Source organism: Salvelinus namaycush, chromosome 8 (genome assembly GCF_016432855.1).
Source record: "Salvelinus namaycush isolate Seneca chromosome 8, SaNama_1.0, whole genome shotgun sequence".
Taxonomy (NCBI): domain Eukaryota; kingdom Metazoa; phylum Chordata; class Actinopteri; order Salmoniformes; family Salmonidae; genus Salvelinus; species Salvelinus namaycush.
The window spans coordinates 18,288,791-18,306,731 of NC_052314.1; the positions used below are offsets into that span (position 1 = coordinate 18,288,791).

Consider the following 17,941-nt stretch of genomic DNA (forward strand, 5'->3'; position numbering starts at 1 on the left):
CTGTATGCCCTTACATATATCCACTATGTCCATCTGTCTCACACGGAACAGGCTGTTTGTAATTCATGACGCCCCAGGTGCAGTTCTGATATTCTACCACCAGACTGCGCACAGCATCAGTCTTGACCTGAAGTGGTCCATCACCGTTTGTAGAAACTGCAACATGGCTTTGGGACTATTACCAGAGGAAAATCATCACGACTTTTCAATCCAACGGTGATGTAAGCATGACAGGACTTTCCTTACTGAAACTTAACACACCACCTCTGAGTCACACAGAGAGAGAGACACACAGAAGATGAACAGCTCCTGTGTTTCTAATTTTAATAGAAAAACAAAAAGTATTGAAAAATCAAATGAAAAAGAAAGGATCCATTAATGATGATGACATAAGCATGATCAGGGCTGTGTCTCCCAGGCAACCATACCTCTTTTTCTTTCAACTCACTTCTCAGTCCATGAAAGGCTGTGTGTGTGTGTGTGTGTGTGTGTGTGTGTGTGTGTGTGTGTGTGTGTGTGTCAACAGAGGGTGACTCCACTCTGCCAGTAAGCTTCAATACTACTGAGTCGAAGAGAAGCAGCGACTGAGCGACCAATGCGGAGGAAAGAGTAATGAACACTGCAGGTGCACATGAATAAGTCCAGCAGCAGGAACCAAACAACCCATGGCTGCTGGTTCCTACATTCACCCAAACCCATCAACACCACAGCCTACTAACATACTTTCATAACACTGGGCTAACAAAATGACAGGAATACAATGGCATCTCTGTGTGTTTGTGTCCAGCTGCTTTGGTCTGTACTTATGTGTGTGTGTGTGAATATATGAGTGCATCTATGAATATGAGGTTGAGTGTGTGTGGAGATGTGTGTGTACAGTATGTGTTTAGTCTCACAAAGCCAGGGTCTGGTGTAGTAGTGTTGAGGGTATATTTAAGAGGACAGGTTGTGTAGAGACCCAGGAGCTCTGGCCTATAGAGCTGTAGCCTGCAGGAGGTGATGCATTATGATAGAAGGCATATAAAAAAAACATTACAATTCTAATTAAATTAACAAAAACTTAACTGGATGAACAGAATTTTAAAAGAAAAAGGTCCTTCAAAGGGCAGAAGTTCAGAGCTCCAAAAGAACCCACTCACTCTTCTCTCTCTTATTAAAATATCAGGGGTTCTCTCTTTTCCCTCCCTCCCTCCCTCCCTCCCTCCCTCCCTCCGGCTCACTCCAGCAGCGAGCCTCAGTTCTGTGACGAGGGCTGGTGGGGGTTATGGAAGTGCCCCCCCCCCCCTCTATCTCCATCCATATCTCTGCTCCTCGCAGGAGAAGCACAACAGCAAGAGCCATGGAGGGTGGAAACCAGGAGGGTGTCTCCCAGACAGATTGGACTTCACAGCCACAGCAGACACTGCGCTATGACCTAACACCCAGGCACAAGAAATCTATTGTCTCCCGAGACTATGATGCCGACGACGAGTCATGAGGGGGTGGTATACACAGAGTTGGACCAGGGACCACAGTACAGTTCACTGGGGTGGTAGTTGCGGTAGAGGGGTGGGGTAGTATCTCTCCATAGTCCTGCAGGGGAGCAGGGGAGCAGGAACACTGGCCTGGCTGTAGTGAGTCCACATTTCGTCTCTCCCTCCAGCAATCCACTAAGGGACCCAATGTGACGAGGGCCAAGAGGGAGGCAACAGTCTTTGAGGATAGCATTCTCTCTCTCTCTCTCTCTCACACACACACACACACACACAAAAAAAACACAAGCTCACACCAACACATACAGAATCACAAGGCAGTCAAACATACACACACAAACACACACGGATTCTCTTACATGCACCCATACACACTCTGGGAGGCTCTCTGTAGGGGGTTGAGTCGGGGGCCTGTGTGCTATGTCCCGTCCTCCGCCTCTTCCTCCTCCGAACAGTAGTCCTGTCCCTGTGGACACACCACAGATGAGAGATGAGACCAAGAGAAGAGAGATGATAGAGGGAGGACAGATAGCATCACCGTAGGAGAGATGGAGAGGAGAGATAAGACAGGGGTGAAGTGGATAGGAATAATGTAGTGTCTTTTAAAGGCCCAATCTGGATGTAGCTCAAGTTGAAGTATTTGAAGTATGTCAGATCCAGCCTATAGCAGCCCCCAATCCCACAGGAGACTGTCTCTTTAAATGTTCAGGCCCTGCTGCCCAGTCCCTCCCCTTCCCCCCACCTTCTCAATCTTCTCATCCAGCATCCTGAAGAACTCCTGCTGGCTCTCTGACGTGTGGATGCTGTGAAGGAAAGGGAGAGAGTGAGAACGAGCGAGAGAGAGAGAGTGAGAACGAGAAAGAGCGAGAGAAAGAAAGAAAAAGGAAGTTAGAGGGGGAGGAAACAGGAGGCAACAAACACACCACAAGAATTTTCCATAACACCCCCCACACAGGGGAGACACACACAAACACACACAGTTCTAAACCCCTGCTTCGGTGAGAGCCTTTGTGATTGTGGAGGAATTTGAATAATCATTTTATAGAGAGCTCACCCAGGAGTCTATAATCTAAAGACAAACTAAATACTGATACAGCACCCAATATGTCCACACACAATGTCACCAAACAGGAAATAGAGCCTCATTACACGTCTGGAAACAAGAGACACTAACCACTCAGCTACCAGCAACACTACAATGATAATAAATCACACTGCTTGATAGCATTTATGAATACATGCTGTATAAAACCACTGCAGTGATTGTTAAGTAACACGATGACTAGGTGATAACGTGTGCACGCATACAGTTATCACACACACACACATTATGACTCACTTTGTCCTGTTGGCGTTGGCTCCAGAGCCTTCTTTCTGCTGTTTGCCCCTGTACTGTACAGAGCTTTTCTCCTAAAAAACACACACACACACACACACACACACATCAGCTCACAGTTCCTACCCCCCCTGAGACTACACAGAGAGAGCCTCGGGAACCCATGTAGTAGGTTAGAGGCTGGGGAGAGAATAGCTACCTGCCCCCTGCCAGCGTGGGCCCTAAGGAAGAATAGCCTGGCCCAGCTGGGGCCCTAAGGCTGGGGATAGAGAGGCTGCCTACCCCTGCTGCCTTGGAGCTGGGAAGAGAGACGCTGCCTGTGACTGAGTCATGTAGAGTTAGGCCCTGTACATGCTGGCAGGGAAGCTAGGAGACTGGTAGGCCAGGGGGACTGACCAGGGGAAAGACCTCACTGGGCTGGATCATTAGAGGTGCTGGCTGTGCTCTGGAGGAACAGGACATGCCAAGGGCTTAGAATGTTTTAAACTATGAGCTGTCCTCTCAGGGTGTAGATCTCTCTGCTACTGTGCATGCTAACTACAGGCATTTCATGGATATGCAGCATCACACGTAAATCTGTGTGTGTGTGTGTGTGTGTGCACTTTGACTCTGCAGGATTAAATCTGCGTCTGTGAGAAACAGTTCCCTGTGAGTACTTTTTGTTAATCTGTCAAAATGTTTTAAAGGTCACGTCTGAAAATGAGGTTATTTGTTCTGCTGCATGTTTTAAGCCAACTGTGGCATATGAGGAAACTAATGCCACTATGACGACGGCAGCACAGTCACAACAATTGGTGGAATAAAGAGACAATGCAATGACAATCAACAGTAGGGTAGGACTTTCATTTCTCTTTGGAGTTTTGATTCCTTTCTTTTCCTTCAATTGTTACCTCATCCAAAAGGGTGTGCACTTTTCTGGTTATTTTACAGCATTTGTAGGAAAGACTAAATCATAGATATTGGACCATGAAGGAAGGGGTCAAAACAACCTTACGAAACTCCCACATTCCATACACGCCAACACGCTGTCTCTACCTGCTCGGGAGGCACCACGGCTGTGTGTGTGTTTGCATTTGTGTAGCGTGTGCATCTCTGTGTGTGCATCTGTGTGTGTGTGTGTGTGTGTGTGTGGGGGGGGGGGGGGCTTATGTGGAGGTGTGCATTGAGCACAAACACTGTCTGTTTGTATGTGTTGATGGACTGTCAAAGAGAACTGTTTGTTGCATGTTGATGGACAGTCCGAGAGGCGTACATGTGTGTGTGTGTGTGTGTGTGTGTGTGTGTGTGTGTGTGTGTGTGTGTGTGTGTGTGTGTGTGTGTGTGTGTGTGTGTGTGTGTGTGTGTGTGTGTGTGCGTGGCTCCTCTCTCACCAGGTTCTCCTGGTTACGTGCGTTCACCCGGTCCTCCTCGCCACGCATGTACTTCACCTCCTCCACTCCCTTCATCTTGTACTCGTCTGTATGGAGAGAGAAAAACAGAGTACAGTTAGACAAATAAAGAGCTACTCCTGCAAATCAGTGGCACTGAAAAGATACACAGAGAGAGAACCCCACCCAACAGTGGACATAACAGGTAACTTTATTTTCTGAGTAGCTGCCTAGGTTTTTCTGACAAAGCAGCACTCCCCCACCAACACTTACACACACCGCTAATAAAACGCACACTGTCTTATCTGCTCCATTCTGTGTATTTCACCCTTTCTCTGAAATACTCATACCAGACTGATAGTGAGACAGTAGGAGGGAGGGAAGGCACCTAACATGTGCAGTCAGTCTATCTGAAATGTATCATCTGCAGCCAGTATACTGTTCTACTCCTCTTCCTCTCACTGTCCTACTCACTCCTCTTCCTCCCACTCTCCTACTCACTCCTCTTCCTCCCACTCCTCTTCCTCCCACTCTCCTACTCACTCTCTTCCTGTCCGACTCACTCTCTTCCTCCCACTGTCCGACTCACTCTCTTCCTCCCACTGTCCGACTCACTCTCTTCCTCCCACTGTCCGACTCACTCTCTTCCTCCCACTGTCCGACTCACTCTCTTCCTCCCACTGTCCGACTCACTCTCTTCCTCCCACTGTCCGACTCACTCTCTTCCTCCCACTGTCCGACTCACTCTCTTCCTCCCACTGTCCGACTCACTCTCTTCCTCCCACTGTCCGACTCGCTCTCTTCCTCTCACTGTCCTACTCACTCTCTTCCTCCTTTTTTGCACCCCAAAAAAGTTAGTGCAAAAAGGGTCAATAGACTAACCGGACTAACTATTTAGTGGGTCTTGGGGGTAGAAGCTTGTCAGGGTCCAGTTGGTTCCAGACTTGGTGCATCGGTACCACTTTCCGTGAAGTAGCAGAGAGAACAGTCTATGACTTGGGTGGCTGGAGTCCAACAATTTTTATGGCCTTTCTCTGACACCGCCTGGTATAGAGGTCCTGGATGGCAGAGAGCTTGGCCCCAGTGATGTACTGGGTCGTACGCCCTACCCTCTGTAGCGCCTTGCAGTCGCATGCCAAGCATCCTGATGCAGCCATAGCGAATCTTTTTAACCTCCTGAGGGGGAAGAGTTGTTGTCATGCCTTCTTCACGACTGTGTTCGTGTGTTTGGACCATGATAAATCCTTATTGATGTGAACACCGAGGAACTTGAAGCACTCGACCCGCTCAACTTCAGCAACGTCAATGGGGGCGTGCTCGGCCCTCCGTTTCCTGTAGTCCACAATCAGCTTCTTTGTTTTTCTAACATTGAGGGAGAGGCTGTTGTCCTGGCATCACAACTGCCAGGTCTCTGACCTCCTCCCAATAGGCCGTCTCATCGTTGTCGATGATCAGGCATACCACAATGTTAACCTGTTTAAAGGTCTTACTCACATCGGTTACGGAGAGCGTGATCACACAGTCGCCCGGAACAGCTGGTGCTCTCATGCATGGTTCAGTGTCGCTTGCCTCGAGGCGAGCATATAAGGCATTTAGCTCGTCTGGTAGGCTCGCGTCACTGGGCAGATCGCGGCTGGGTTTCCCTTTGTAATCTGTGATAGTTTGCAAGGCCTGCCACAGAGAGGGGGAGGAGAGATAGAGAGAGAGGGATGTTCTCTACAGCTGCCTGCCTGGAGAATGCAAACATGTCATGGCAAAGCAGCCTGTCTGCACACGCCGACACACACACACACACACACACACCTAAAGCAACACACATTGAATTAAGCCAACCATCAGTCACTGTGGCTTAGTAACAGAGACAGGTAACAGAGGAGAAAAACTACTAACACTGAGCAGACATCAAAGGCACATAAACACACTGAAGATGAGCCTATAAAAGGAAAAAGAAAAATGACAATATTTCATGGCTACAAAAATGGATCTATCTGTCATAGCCTGGTTCCAGATATGTACAGGTATGTGCTTGTATGGCATGACAATAATAATGACAGTCAGTTGGCTAAAGCACATACAGATCTGGGACCAGGATACATTTGGCCATATTGGAGAGGATGTGCATCAGTGAGTGTGTGTCTCCATTGGCACTGAATGACAGATGATGGGGTGAAAAAGAGATTCTCATTTCCACTGTGGCGACAGGGCTGCTTGCTTCATCATGATGATTTCGGGGCAAAGGACATTTTAGAGACAGATTCTTTTGAGGAAAAAAAGTCTCTCTGATGTGGACATCTTTATCATTAGGAGCCGGGACCCTGTGTCGACCTTTAGGAGATCTCTGTGAAAATCCTCGCTCTCGGTCAGTTGAAAGTAGTGTGTGTGTGTGTGTCTGAGTCAATTTGAGCATGAGTGTGTGTCCATTTGAGGGCACTCCATGCACTGTCAGGCTGAGTGGAGTGGCCAGGGCAATCTGTGCCATTCTCCCCTTCCTGCAGTCTGTCAGTCAGAGCCTCCTGCCTGGCTCCCTTCCAGCCCTGACTGTCTCCAAAGGCCTCAGCAGATATGACATTTACATTGCCACTGCCCCACCCTGCCTGGGTAGGTGAAATAACAATATACTAATGTCAGACCAGAAGTCATTATCACTGCCCTGCCCTCAGCCTGCCTGGCCTGGTCCACCGACTCACTAGGACTATGCCACTATTTTCGTAGCAGGGGCTTCATTTAATCTCATAGCAGGAAAGATTATTAGTCTCATATTACATTACAGCTCAAGTCTAAAGATTGTTTTTTATTCACATGTAATCTAAAGTCAGTTAGATAAGTTCTGAAATACATAGTGTAGTGAGGCCTCATATTTCCGTTGGAGTTCTGAATGTCTATACAACAATAGCAACATAGCGACTATATTTACACTACAATACAACCAATACACCCACTCACAACAGTCTGGCCAAGTACAAATCAAATCGCAAAACTGCAACAAGAGACGTGCTACAACAAACAAGGTAACACACTCCGTTGTAGCAGACACACACGCTACTACTCTGATTATAAACCAACTTCAAACAGGCTGCAATCAGAAAGTGTTGCTATTTTCTGTCTCTTCCCCTGGTGTTTGAGTAAGGGAGCTCAGCCTTTCCTGTTATTGTGCGAGGGAGTAAAGGAGCATAAGCAGGAGACTGCCGTCACCTCAACACTCCTAACTGCGACACACACACACACACCAGGCGCTCAAACAATGACACATTTTGACTGGCACACAATCTGTTGGATCAGATCACTGTGATTGATATGAGTGTTGCTCATTTTACCAGACACACTAAGCCCCCTGTTCTATCAATAGGAGCCCAATGAGCTGAACTGGGAAGAAGGGATGATGAGCAGAAGGACGTGGGAGAGAAAAAGAAACGAGCGGCGGAGAGAATCAACGTGCTGTGGCTGGGTGGTCGGCTGTAATCCACAGACAGTATCCAGGTCAACAGTTCTCTTCCTCCCTCTCTGTGATCATCAACGTCAAACAGACAGTTCATAGAATCATCTATCCAGCGCCCTCCATGCCCTGCCCACTAGTGCTGCAGAGAGAGCCCAGCCCCATTTAACGTCTACCACCATCTTATAGTGGGAGGCAGGCTGCAGTCTAGCAGATGAGGGGTGGGGGGGTGGGGGGGGGGTGGAGGACACAAGGCCGTGACCGAATGCTGTGATGAGAGGGAGGGGGAAAAGGGATGGGAGTGGAAGGGAGAGAGACGTCGCAGTGGCTGGGGATGGATGTGAAAAGGAAGGAGAGATGGTCTAATACAGAGAGAGAGAAAGGAAGGCAAGAAAGTGAGGCCTTGGAAGGGAAAGGGAGGAAGAGATGAAAAAGGGAGGGGGAAAAGCTTGAATCTTTAACCCACGTCATCCTCCTCTCTCACGGGACATTCCCTCTCCCCCTCCAGGGAGGGAGGGAGGGAGGGAGGGAGAGTGGGAGGGTCAGAGAAGGTCAGAAGGCGAGACAGACAGAGGGACAGAGAGCGAGAGAGAGAGTGGGAGGTGCACAAATAAGGCCAGACTCATGACGGCATGGGTCTGACAGCCGGTGAGAGAGGGATAAAGAGAAAGAGAGAGAGAGACGGAGGGAGGAAGAGTGAGAGGCAGCAGAGGGAGAACAGAACGAGGCCTCCTGTGGCTAGTCATCTGCCATTTCCTGTGTGGTTATTCCAGCGTGCTGCTCCTAATTCTTAAATCTGTCGCTAATCCCTCATCCTCTCTCTCTCTCAGCCTGTCCAGCAGGCAGCTATAATTGATGCTGTTAACTAGATACACTTTCTCAACCCTCTCTCCATGTCCAAGCTCTAAAACATGAAGTACTAAGAGGACACACAACACCAAAACCACTCAGTGCAGTAGCCTCTAGGATAGCTAAGTAGTATTCACACAGGGTAGGAGGAATAGAATGGAAAACATGATACAAATATTCCCTATTCTCCTCAGCCGGGTTGGCAACTTGGCATTGATTAATAAAATGTATAGCTAATTATAATGTACTTGTAGACTAGAGACTGGATATAGAGTGAGATTAGAGGAGAGGTATAATAGGTAACATAGCCAGTGGGCCAGTGTGTGTGGAGTAGACAGGAAGAATATCCTATAGCACTTCACTATATTTCCATAGAAAAGCCTTCAGGTGGGAAGGATGTTTTACAGTTGAAAGTAGCCAGGGTTAGAATAGAGGGAGAATATAGGAGTGTGTATAGTGTGTACTAACCGGAGAAGAGGTCTCCGTTGCTGTAGGCCTTGCCCCGGCCTTCCTCATCGCTGGGCACGGCCGACACCTGCTTAGCCGAGGTGCAGCCCATCGCCTCACTCTCTGGCTCCTCTCCTCATGGCACTCTCACCTGGAGATAAAAAGAGAGGTAGAGGGAGGGAGAGGGAGGTGAGGGGAGAGAGAGAGAGATATGGTTAAAGTCCATAGAAGCTATAGAGAGATAACTACATTGGTTAACACAGGCATTGTATTTTAGTGACGACTGGGACAAACCAACAATATCGCAGCCTCTGAGCCTGTCATTGTGGAGCAGGAGTGTCAGTCACGCACACAGTGTCACAGGCAATACACTGTCACAAGCACAGACTGTCAGTCACACACAGTATTGTTGTCACAGTCACAAAGGAAAACACTGTCACAGGCAGACTGTCAGTGTTACACCCGCAGTAGATTATAACAGACACAGCAAGGCAGCATCAGACACTACCCACACCTCAGAACAAGGCAGCATCAGACACCACCCACACCTCAGAACAAGGCAGCATCAGACACCACCCACACCTCAGAAAAAAGGTAGCATCAGACACCACCCACACCTCAGAACAAGGCAGCATCAGACACTACCCACACCTCAGAACAAGGCAGCATCAGACACCACCCACACCTCAGAACAAGGCAGCATCAGACACCACCCACACCTCAGAACAAGGCAGCATCAGAGTCCACCCACACCTCAGAACAAGGCAGCATCAGAGTCCACCCACACCTCAGAACAAGGCAGCATCAGAGTCCACCCACACCTCAGAACAAGGCAGCATCAGAGTCCACCCACACCTCAGAACAAGGCAGCATCAGAGTCCACCCACACTTCAGAACAAGCCACTGGCAGTCCAATAATAGAGGCCCTGAGCCCTGTCGCTGAGACAGAGAGAGGAAGAAACAGGTTGAAGGAGAGATAGAGTAAAAGAGAAAGAACAATGAGAGGGCAGAAAATAGATAGAGTAGAGAGAAATGTTCCAGAGCATCAACAGGCTGCCGACACTCCTCCTCCCTCCTCTATTTTCCTCTCCTCTTTGAAGTTGACAGGAGGTCAGTGTCCACTTCAGACCCAGCCTCCCTATGAGCTGGCTTTCCGCTGCACAAAGCAACAGGTGTGCAGAGAGGAGTGTGTGTCTGTGTGTAGACTGAATTTAGAGTGGGAGCGTGTGTGCACTGTGGTGTCTGTTCTGTTTGCGTGTGTGTATAAGTGGTTTGTGAAATTTGTGTGTGTAGTTTTGATGTGTGTGTCTTTCACAGCTTTCTTGGCTAAATAACATGAATCTCCTGATGTGAGCTTGCACGGGTCTTTCTTAAAGGTACAGCGAGTGTGAAGGGATTCTTCTGGGGGCTGGCTATGCACGCACGCACACAGACACACAGCTATCTCATTGGCAGGAGCTCAGACAGATCAGGCCAGAACAGCCCAATACTGCCTGACTACAGAGGATGGGTCGGTGTCTGACAGAGTTATCTGTGGCCTGACGGTGAGGCCTTCCCCTGCAGCCCAGGCTGCTTAGGCACTGTGGACTGCCTGTTCGTGTCAGAGCTGGAGCAACTCAATTATGGCTCAGACCATGGAGTCTGTCTGGACACATCTCTTAGAGTGCAGATGGTGTGTGTGTAAGGGGTAAAATGCTGAAACGTGGCTTGCAGCCTTGCTGATCCTTGAGTGAGTGAACCTCTAGCTCTCCTCCTGACTGAATCATACGGGATAATTCTGTGAAAATTCCAGTTGCATGAATGGATGTCTAGTTAAGAATCTCTCCGTCTTCTGTGTAGAATCCTAGCCAGGTCAGTGTTAATGGTGTTTGGGCTGTGTGTTAAATCAGAGAGCGTTGAGTTAGCACAGATGGCATGTGTACAATGCAGGCCTGTCAGCTAGGAACAGATGTGGAAGTGTGTCAATGGGACAAGTTTACGCTACCAGTTAAGACCCTGACACCAGCCGGATCCAACACTCACTCACACACACTCATCCGATGATATCAATACACTGTTACAGGTAACTGCCAAAATAAAGGAAACACTTGAGTAATTGAGGGATACTAAGTATATTGAAAGCAGGTGCTTCCACACAGGTGTGGTTCCTGAGTTCATTAAACAATGAACATCCCATCATGCTTAGGGTCATGTATAAAAAGTATTTTGGCTAGCATGGCTAGAAGAGATCTCAGGGACTTTGAAAGAGGGGTCTCAAAGGAGCATATGGGGTTTAAAGGGTGTGTGTCTCAGTCACCAGATCTCAACCCAATTGAACACTTAACACTGGAGTGGTGCCTGAGACAACGTTTTCCCATCAACAACACACCAAATTAAGGTATTTCTCGTGGAAGAATGGTGTTGCATCCCTCCAATAGAGTTCCAGACACTTGTAGAATCTATGCCAAGGTGCATGGGCAGAGATATGCCTAACTAACAAACAAACATGCAAGTTGCAAACCCAATCTAAATATTCTGCCGTTAGGCTTATCCCTACATTATACCAAAAGTCTACAGCTACTGTACACTAAGAAAAGACTATTAGATTGCTTACATCATAGATACTTATTTACTCAAGGATCAGCAAAAGGCTGCAAGCCACGTTTCAGCATTTTACCACACACACACACACACACACACACACACACACACACACACACACACACACACACACACACACACACACACACACACACACACACACACACACACACACACACACACACACACACACACACACACACACAACCTGCAGGTCTGAGTAGTTGAACTCAGATAACACTGAGGGGATGTGTACATGCACAAGTGTGCTTGCGTAAACACATGCGTAAACAAGCTCCGTAGTGTGTCCACTACGTTCTAAGACACACACAGGCTCAGTAGTGTGAACCTTCTCAAATAGCTTCTGGCACAGCAGTGTATCTGAGCCACCGCAGAGCCTGAAAAACTGGCTGTGGGCCCGCCTATCCTGGAAAGGGAAGGAGAGAAGGAGGGAGCGAAGGAGAAAGAAGAAAAAGAGGAAGGGCTAGCCGAGCCTTCCAGGGACTCAGTCGGGTTCAAAGGCCAGGTCTCTGAGACCCATCGTCAGCCATGACAGTGACAGGGACAGAGCCAGCAATTGGACAAGGGCTGAGACTGATAGACCCTGCATTGTGTCTCTCTCTGACATAACAGGACACTCAGCCAAAGCACCATAATATTTACTCTAGCCAGCAGCAACCCCTGTACCTCTTCTCTCTTCCTTGTCCCAGTTTAAACACTACATCAGCCTGACAAGCCGGCAAGCCGTGCCAACACACACACACGCGTGCGCTTGTAGCCTTGTACACTCCGACAAGGAAGACCTGTTCTGAGTGTGGTGTTACTGTTCCTTGTGCATGTCTCCACTCTCTTGTGTTCTGCTGTGAGTACCTCTTTCCACTCTCCCTCCATGGTAGTGGGCACGAGTGGCTGGGGGGGAAGGAGGAGGATGTACAAATAACAGCTCCTCTGTTTGGGAGAACTCTGTCATGTGACAATGAGATGGGCAGATAGAGAGAGACACTGAGGCATAGAGATAGTCAGAGTGAGGCAGATACAGACAGGCAGGGAGGGAGTGAGACGAGAGAGAAGATTCAAGACATGTTGTTACGTACACGTTGGCACCAGGACAGGACTATGTTTTTTGTCAGGCCAATTAAGCCAACTGAGTTGGAAATTAGATGTCTGCATGGCTCACTAGATTTCCTGTTCTGTCTCTCCTCTGTGGCTTAGGGCAAGACAGAGAGGGAGAGAGAAGGAATGAAAGAAAGAAGGAAAGAGCCAGAGAGGGAAGTGTGAATGAGTAGAGCTCAGAGGGCCACTGTTACTTTAATTAATCAGAAGAGTAATTGAACCCGAATGTTGAGTTAAAGGGATACTTCGGAATTTTGGCAATGATGCCCTTTATCTACTTCCCCAGAGTCAGATGAACTCGTGGATACCATTGTTAGCAGATACCCATAGACTTCCAGTCATTGTGCTAACTCTAGTTAGCATTGGCTCGCAAAACTACCTCTAACTTCCTTCATACTAGACTCAAGAGACATAAAAATGGTATCCATGATTTCAACGGACTCTGGGGAAGTAGATAAAGGGCCTCATTGCCAAAATCCCCAAGTATCCCTTTAAAGTTTAGATTAATTTAACCTAGTGTTCAGCCATAGCCACAGGGAGTCAGACGAAATACAACTTTGGACATTTTCCTAAGACAGAGGTTCATAAAAGGGAAAACTAGGAGAACCACAACGACAGAGAAAACCATACAGCATTGGTAGTTGCTTCAGCCTCAACTATTCTACATATGTTCAGACAGGGCAGTGTTTAGGATTATGGCCAGGAGTTTTATAGTAGGGACCCAGGGTTTTTCCCCTCCTCATGTCACATGTTCAGGGTAACACTCCTGACCCTATTCATTGCCGTATCACAGTGGCCTGGCCTGTGTGTCAGACTGTATCAGTGTCCTGGTACAGTAGTATCTCTGTGTGTCTTTCTTTACTCATTCACCATGTTATCACCTTCTCTAGACCTACTCCCTGCTCCCTCTCAGACATGCCCTCCCAGCTCAACAAACAGCAGAGATCAGGTCAACCACGCCTGTTGTTCCCCCATCTCTCTCTCTCTGCTTAGCAGACAAATACAGAATTGCCATGAATATTCATTAGCAATCATTACCACTGCACCAGATATATTCAAAAATCAGGATCTAATTGCGTCTCTGCAGTAGGATAATTGGTGAAGCACTTTCCTGTGTGTGACTGACCAGGGTTGGTTTGTATTGTATTGGACCTAATTTGCAGAGTAGAAACCCTGAATAATGGAACAGAGTTGGAACATGAGTGCAAACAAGCATATTCCAGGTCATAATTCATTCGGCAAGAAGATCTTTTCACTGCCTTGCACTGCAAACGAGTACAGACTTTTTCCACCTCTCACTGTACAGTGCTGTGTTCTGTGTTCTTTTATCTGGTTGTACTCTGAGATCCATATCTTTGAGTGTGGTCCAGGTTATCTGGCCTTCAACAGAGCAACACCCATCTGCTGTTCTGGGAACCCAATGCAACGCCTCTCTAGCACCACTCTCTGCACTGCTGGTCTCCTGCTTCAGCAGCAAGCAATATGTGCCAAGTCCCTCTGTCCAAAACAAAGTAATATACCCGGGTCTGTCCATATGTACCACTGGACTCCGTATACAGTACACACTATGTACACACTGACTCAGAGTTGGGGAGAGAAACACACACACACACACAGCAATGTGAATCACGCAGCCTGCAATGTGTGAGCTTTGTGAGTCAGTACCTAGAGGGATCAGGTTGTGCTGGCCTTGTGCTTTATACACTGCACCTGACACCTAATGCCAATCAGCAATGCCAATGTGCAGGGACTGACCACCACACTCAGCATGTGCAAAGGTACTAACACACAAGCAGTCAGGACACACACACACACACACACACACACACACACACACACACACACGCCTCCCAGTAACTATGGAAACCCAGCCTCCTCCTCAGAGTGATGTCACATTGACATTGCATCATATCAATCTTAATTAGGGTTGCACTCCCCCTCTGCCAAATACAGGCCAAAATCACAACCTGAGAGCCAGAGACAGTGAGAACATGGAGTGAGAGAGCACAACTGGAGAGATTGAGAGGCAGAGAGATGAGCAGATGAGCAAGGACTGGACGGATAATAACAGATTGATCCCTCTTTCACACGCTACCTGGGAGACGCTAACTTCAGAGCAAGCTGTGCTCTGTCTTAATTCACCGCTGGATCTAAAGCTATAAGCGAGCTGCAAATAATACACATCGCATTTATGGAGGATAGAGGGAGGGGGGGTGAGAGGCAGGCAGATGGAGGCAGACAGATAAAGCCAGACAGAAATGTAGAATAGAGGAGAAGGGAAGAGGGCAGGCTGATCATCCAACCACAACAGAGTTCAAGGAGTATATTACCCAATGTATAAGAGTTCAACTAGCCAGATATAGTGGCTAAGCAATTACTCAAATACATATTTATGCATGTGCATTGATCCAGCTATTGCAGTGGACCAGCAGGGGATTGAATCTGGCGATTGACCAGCAAATCAGTATAACAGGTGCACAGACTACTGTTATGTTATTGTTAAACAGAAGACTATATTCTTATGGAGATGTTGATGTAACGTAAACACTGAAAGGTATCCTACGTTGCCCAATACAAGCAAATCAGTGGCCAGATAATATTGAGCTGTAGCGGTCTCGAGGACGAGATATGATAGCCACTGTCATGTAGCCACAGACAGAAGTGGACATGAACAATAACCCCCAATTCACCCTATTGAGTCAACTTTCAGTCTCTCAGAGGAACCGTAAGATCTCGATACAAGTCATGTGTGTTAATGTGTGTGAATTAAGATCGAACCAAGTGACAGCAGAGCGGGCGACCGAGGTCTAGCCTGTCCGAGCATAGTTGCTGCTATTCTGAACACACAGCTGTATCCAGCTGCGCTGCAGAGAGACACTGTGCGCATTGTTTCCCGCAGGAAAAGGGAGAGAGTAGCGGCTCTACGTGTGTACACACAGATACACATACTAGAATAGTTTCTACACAAACGTGTCTGTCTTTATGCCAGCCCAGGTGTTCTCTCTGTTTTTGTTGCTTTTAGACCAGAAACAGACGGCCTAACAAACGAGAGGGAGGAGAGAAAGAGAAAGCGACGGGGCAAGGGGGGCAGAGCCTCGAGGATTAAAAACATGACATTTTGGTAAAAGCATTGAGATCGAACGGTATGCTTAACGGTAACCAAAACACCGCTACTACTCCATTTCCACTATTTTCTCATTGAGTCCACTCCTGACGCATGTAGTAAACACAGACATGTCCGAGAGCCGAACCCAAGACACAGGAAGAAAAGCGCCGGGCAATCACAGCCCGACTCAGGAAACAACAACAAAACAGAAGACTACGACAGAAATACATAATATGTAAATTATACGCCGCTAATAACGTGTTGAAACTAATAGCGAGTATATTTTTAATGTAGCTAGATACTTACTTTACTGAACCGGTTCCGCTCGGTCCACTTTAGATTCGCCGAGCTTCACGCGGACAGTCGGGCGGGAGCTGACGCTGTGGAGTGGCTGGGAACCGTATGACCACCACACTGAACGTAAACTCTGGCTTGCGTCATTTTACCAGGATGCCAGGATTTCGCGCAGTAATGCAGCCATCTTGCTGAGGACTTTACTGTAATGTAAATATCCGGGTTACTTGTTGGCAATAAAAATATAGCAGATATTTTTTGGAACTCAAAATAATATTTATTCGTGGCAACAACAAAAAAAACATTACTTTTACAACAGAAGAAATCAGTGGCATGTGAGGGGCTACTTTTCTAGGAAATGACAGATTGACATGTAATTTGTTTACGTAGTACTGTGTCCAAATTAAAAGTGCTTAAAAAATGCATGACATTTGTTTCTCAAAATTGACCAAGATCATGGATGGAGAGTTATAGTTCAACAATATTTCAACCCCATTTCAATACAGGAGCAGCCCTAAGAGATTTTATCCCCCCTCACTGGCAGAAAGACAGAGACATTCTATTACATGTGATAATAGGGTTACACAGCATGATCCATGCAGATTGAGCCTCAGAAATGATTCATAAATATTGTATAATATTAAAAACATAACATACAGTTGAAGTCAGAAGTTTACATACACTTAGGTTGGAGTCATTAAAACTCATTTTTCAACCACTCCACAAATTTATTGTTAACAAACTATAGTTTTGGCAAGTCGGTTAGAACATCTACTTTATGCATGACACAAGTAATTTTTCCAACAATTGTTTACAGATTATTTCACTTATAATTCACAGTATCACAATTCCAGTGGGTCAGAAGTTTACATACACTAAGTTGACTGTGCATTTAAACAGCTTGGAAAATTCCAGAAAATGATGTAATGGCTTTAGAAGCTTCTGATAAATGATGTTAATTAGCCTGAGTTAATTAGAGGTGTACCTGTGGATGTATTCCAAGGCCTACCTTCAAACTCAGTGCTCTTTGCTTGACATCATGGGAAAATCAAAAGAAAGACCTCAGAAATAGAATTGGAGACCTCCACAAGTCTGATTCATCCTTGGGAGCAATTCCCAAACGCCTGAAGGTACCACGTTCATCTGTACAAACAATAGTACGCAAATATAAACACCATGGGACCACGCAGCCGTCATACCGCTCAGGAAGGAGACGCGTTCTGTCTTTTAGAGATGACCGTACATTGGTGCGAAAAGTGCAAATCAATCCCAGAACAACAGCAAAGGACCTTGTGAAGATGCTGGAGGAAACAGGTACAAAAGTATCTATAGCCACAGTAAAACAAGTCCTATATCGACATAACTTGAAAGGCCGCTCAGCAAGGTAGAAGACACTGCTCCAAAACCCGCCATAAAAAAGCCAGACTACGGTTTGCAACTACACATGGGGACAAATATCATACTTTTTGGAGAAATGTCTGGTCTGATGAAACAAAAATAGAACTGTTTGGCCATAATGACCATTGTTATGTTTGGAGGAAAAAGGGGGAGGCTTGCAAGCCGAAGAACACCATCCCAACCGTGAAGCACAGGGCTGGCAGCATCATGTTGTGGTGCTGCTTTGCTGCAGGAGGGACTGGTGCACTTCACAAAATAAATGGCATCATGAGGCTGGATAATTATATGGATATATTGAAGCAACATCTCAAGACATCAGTCAGGAAGTTAAAGCTTGGTCGGAAATGGGTCTTCCAAATGGACAATGACCCCAAGCATACTTTCAAAGGTGTGCCAAAAGGGCTTTATGACAACAAAATCAAGGTATTGGAGTGGCCATCACAAAGCTCTGACCTCAATCCCATAGAACATTTGTGGGCAGAACTGAAAAAGCGTGTGCGAGCAAGGAGCCCTACACACCTGACTCAGTTATACCAGCTCTGTCAG

The 17,941-nt window shown here is 47.0% G+C and overlaps 1 protein-coding gene across 1 annotated transcript; it reads right to left on the bottom strand.

Annotated features, from left to right (window-relative positions):
• Nucleotides 1-1,208: 1,208 nt before the first annotated feature.
• Nucleotides 1,209-16,113, bottom strand: LOC120052470 (uncharacterized protein C1orf21 homolog). Its single transcript, XM_038999399.1, has 6 exons — nt 16,010-16,113; nt 8,926-9,055; nt 4,179-4,264; nt 2,812-2,882; nt 2,215-2,275; nt 1,209-1,938 (listed from the first exon to the last, which is right to left on the bottom strand). The coding sequence occupies exons 2-6, from the start codon at nt 9,014-9,016 to the stop codon at nt 1,891-1,893; spliced, it is 357 nt and encodes a 118-aa protein (XP_038855327.1). The 5' UTR covers nt 9,017-9,055; nt 16,010-16,113; the 3' UTR covers nt 1,209-1,890.
• Between the last annotated feature and the right edge of the window lie 1,828 nt (nt 16,114-17,941).

Excerpts from the sequence above, each read along its gene's own strand:
- LOC120052470 (XM_038999399.1), bottom strand. The coding sequence starts at position 9,016 with ATGGGCTGCACCTCGGCTAAGCAGGTGTCGGCCGTGCCCAGCGATGAG. Across the intron at positions 2,883-4,178 it reads CACGTAACCAGGAGAACCTG|GAGAAAAGCTCTGTACAGTA; the intron begins GTGAGAGAGGAG and ends TGTGTTTTTTAG. Across the intron at positions 1,939-2,214 it reads TGGATGAGAAGATTGAGAAG|GGACAGGACTACTGTTCGGA; the intron begins GTGGGGGGAAGG and ends GTGTGTCCACAG.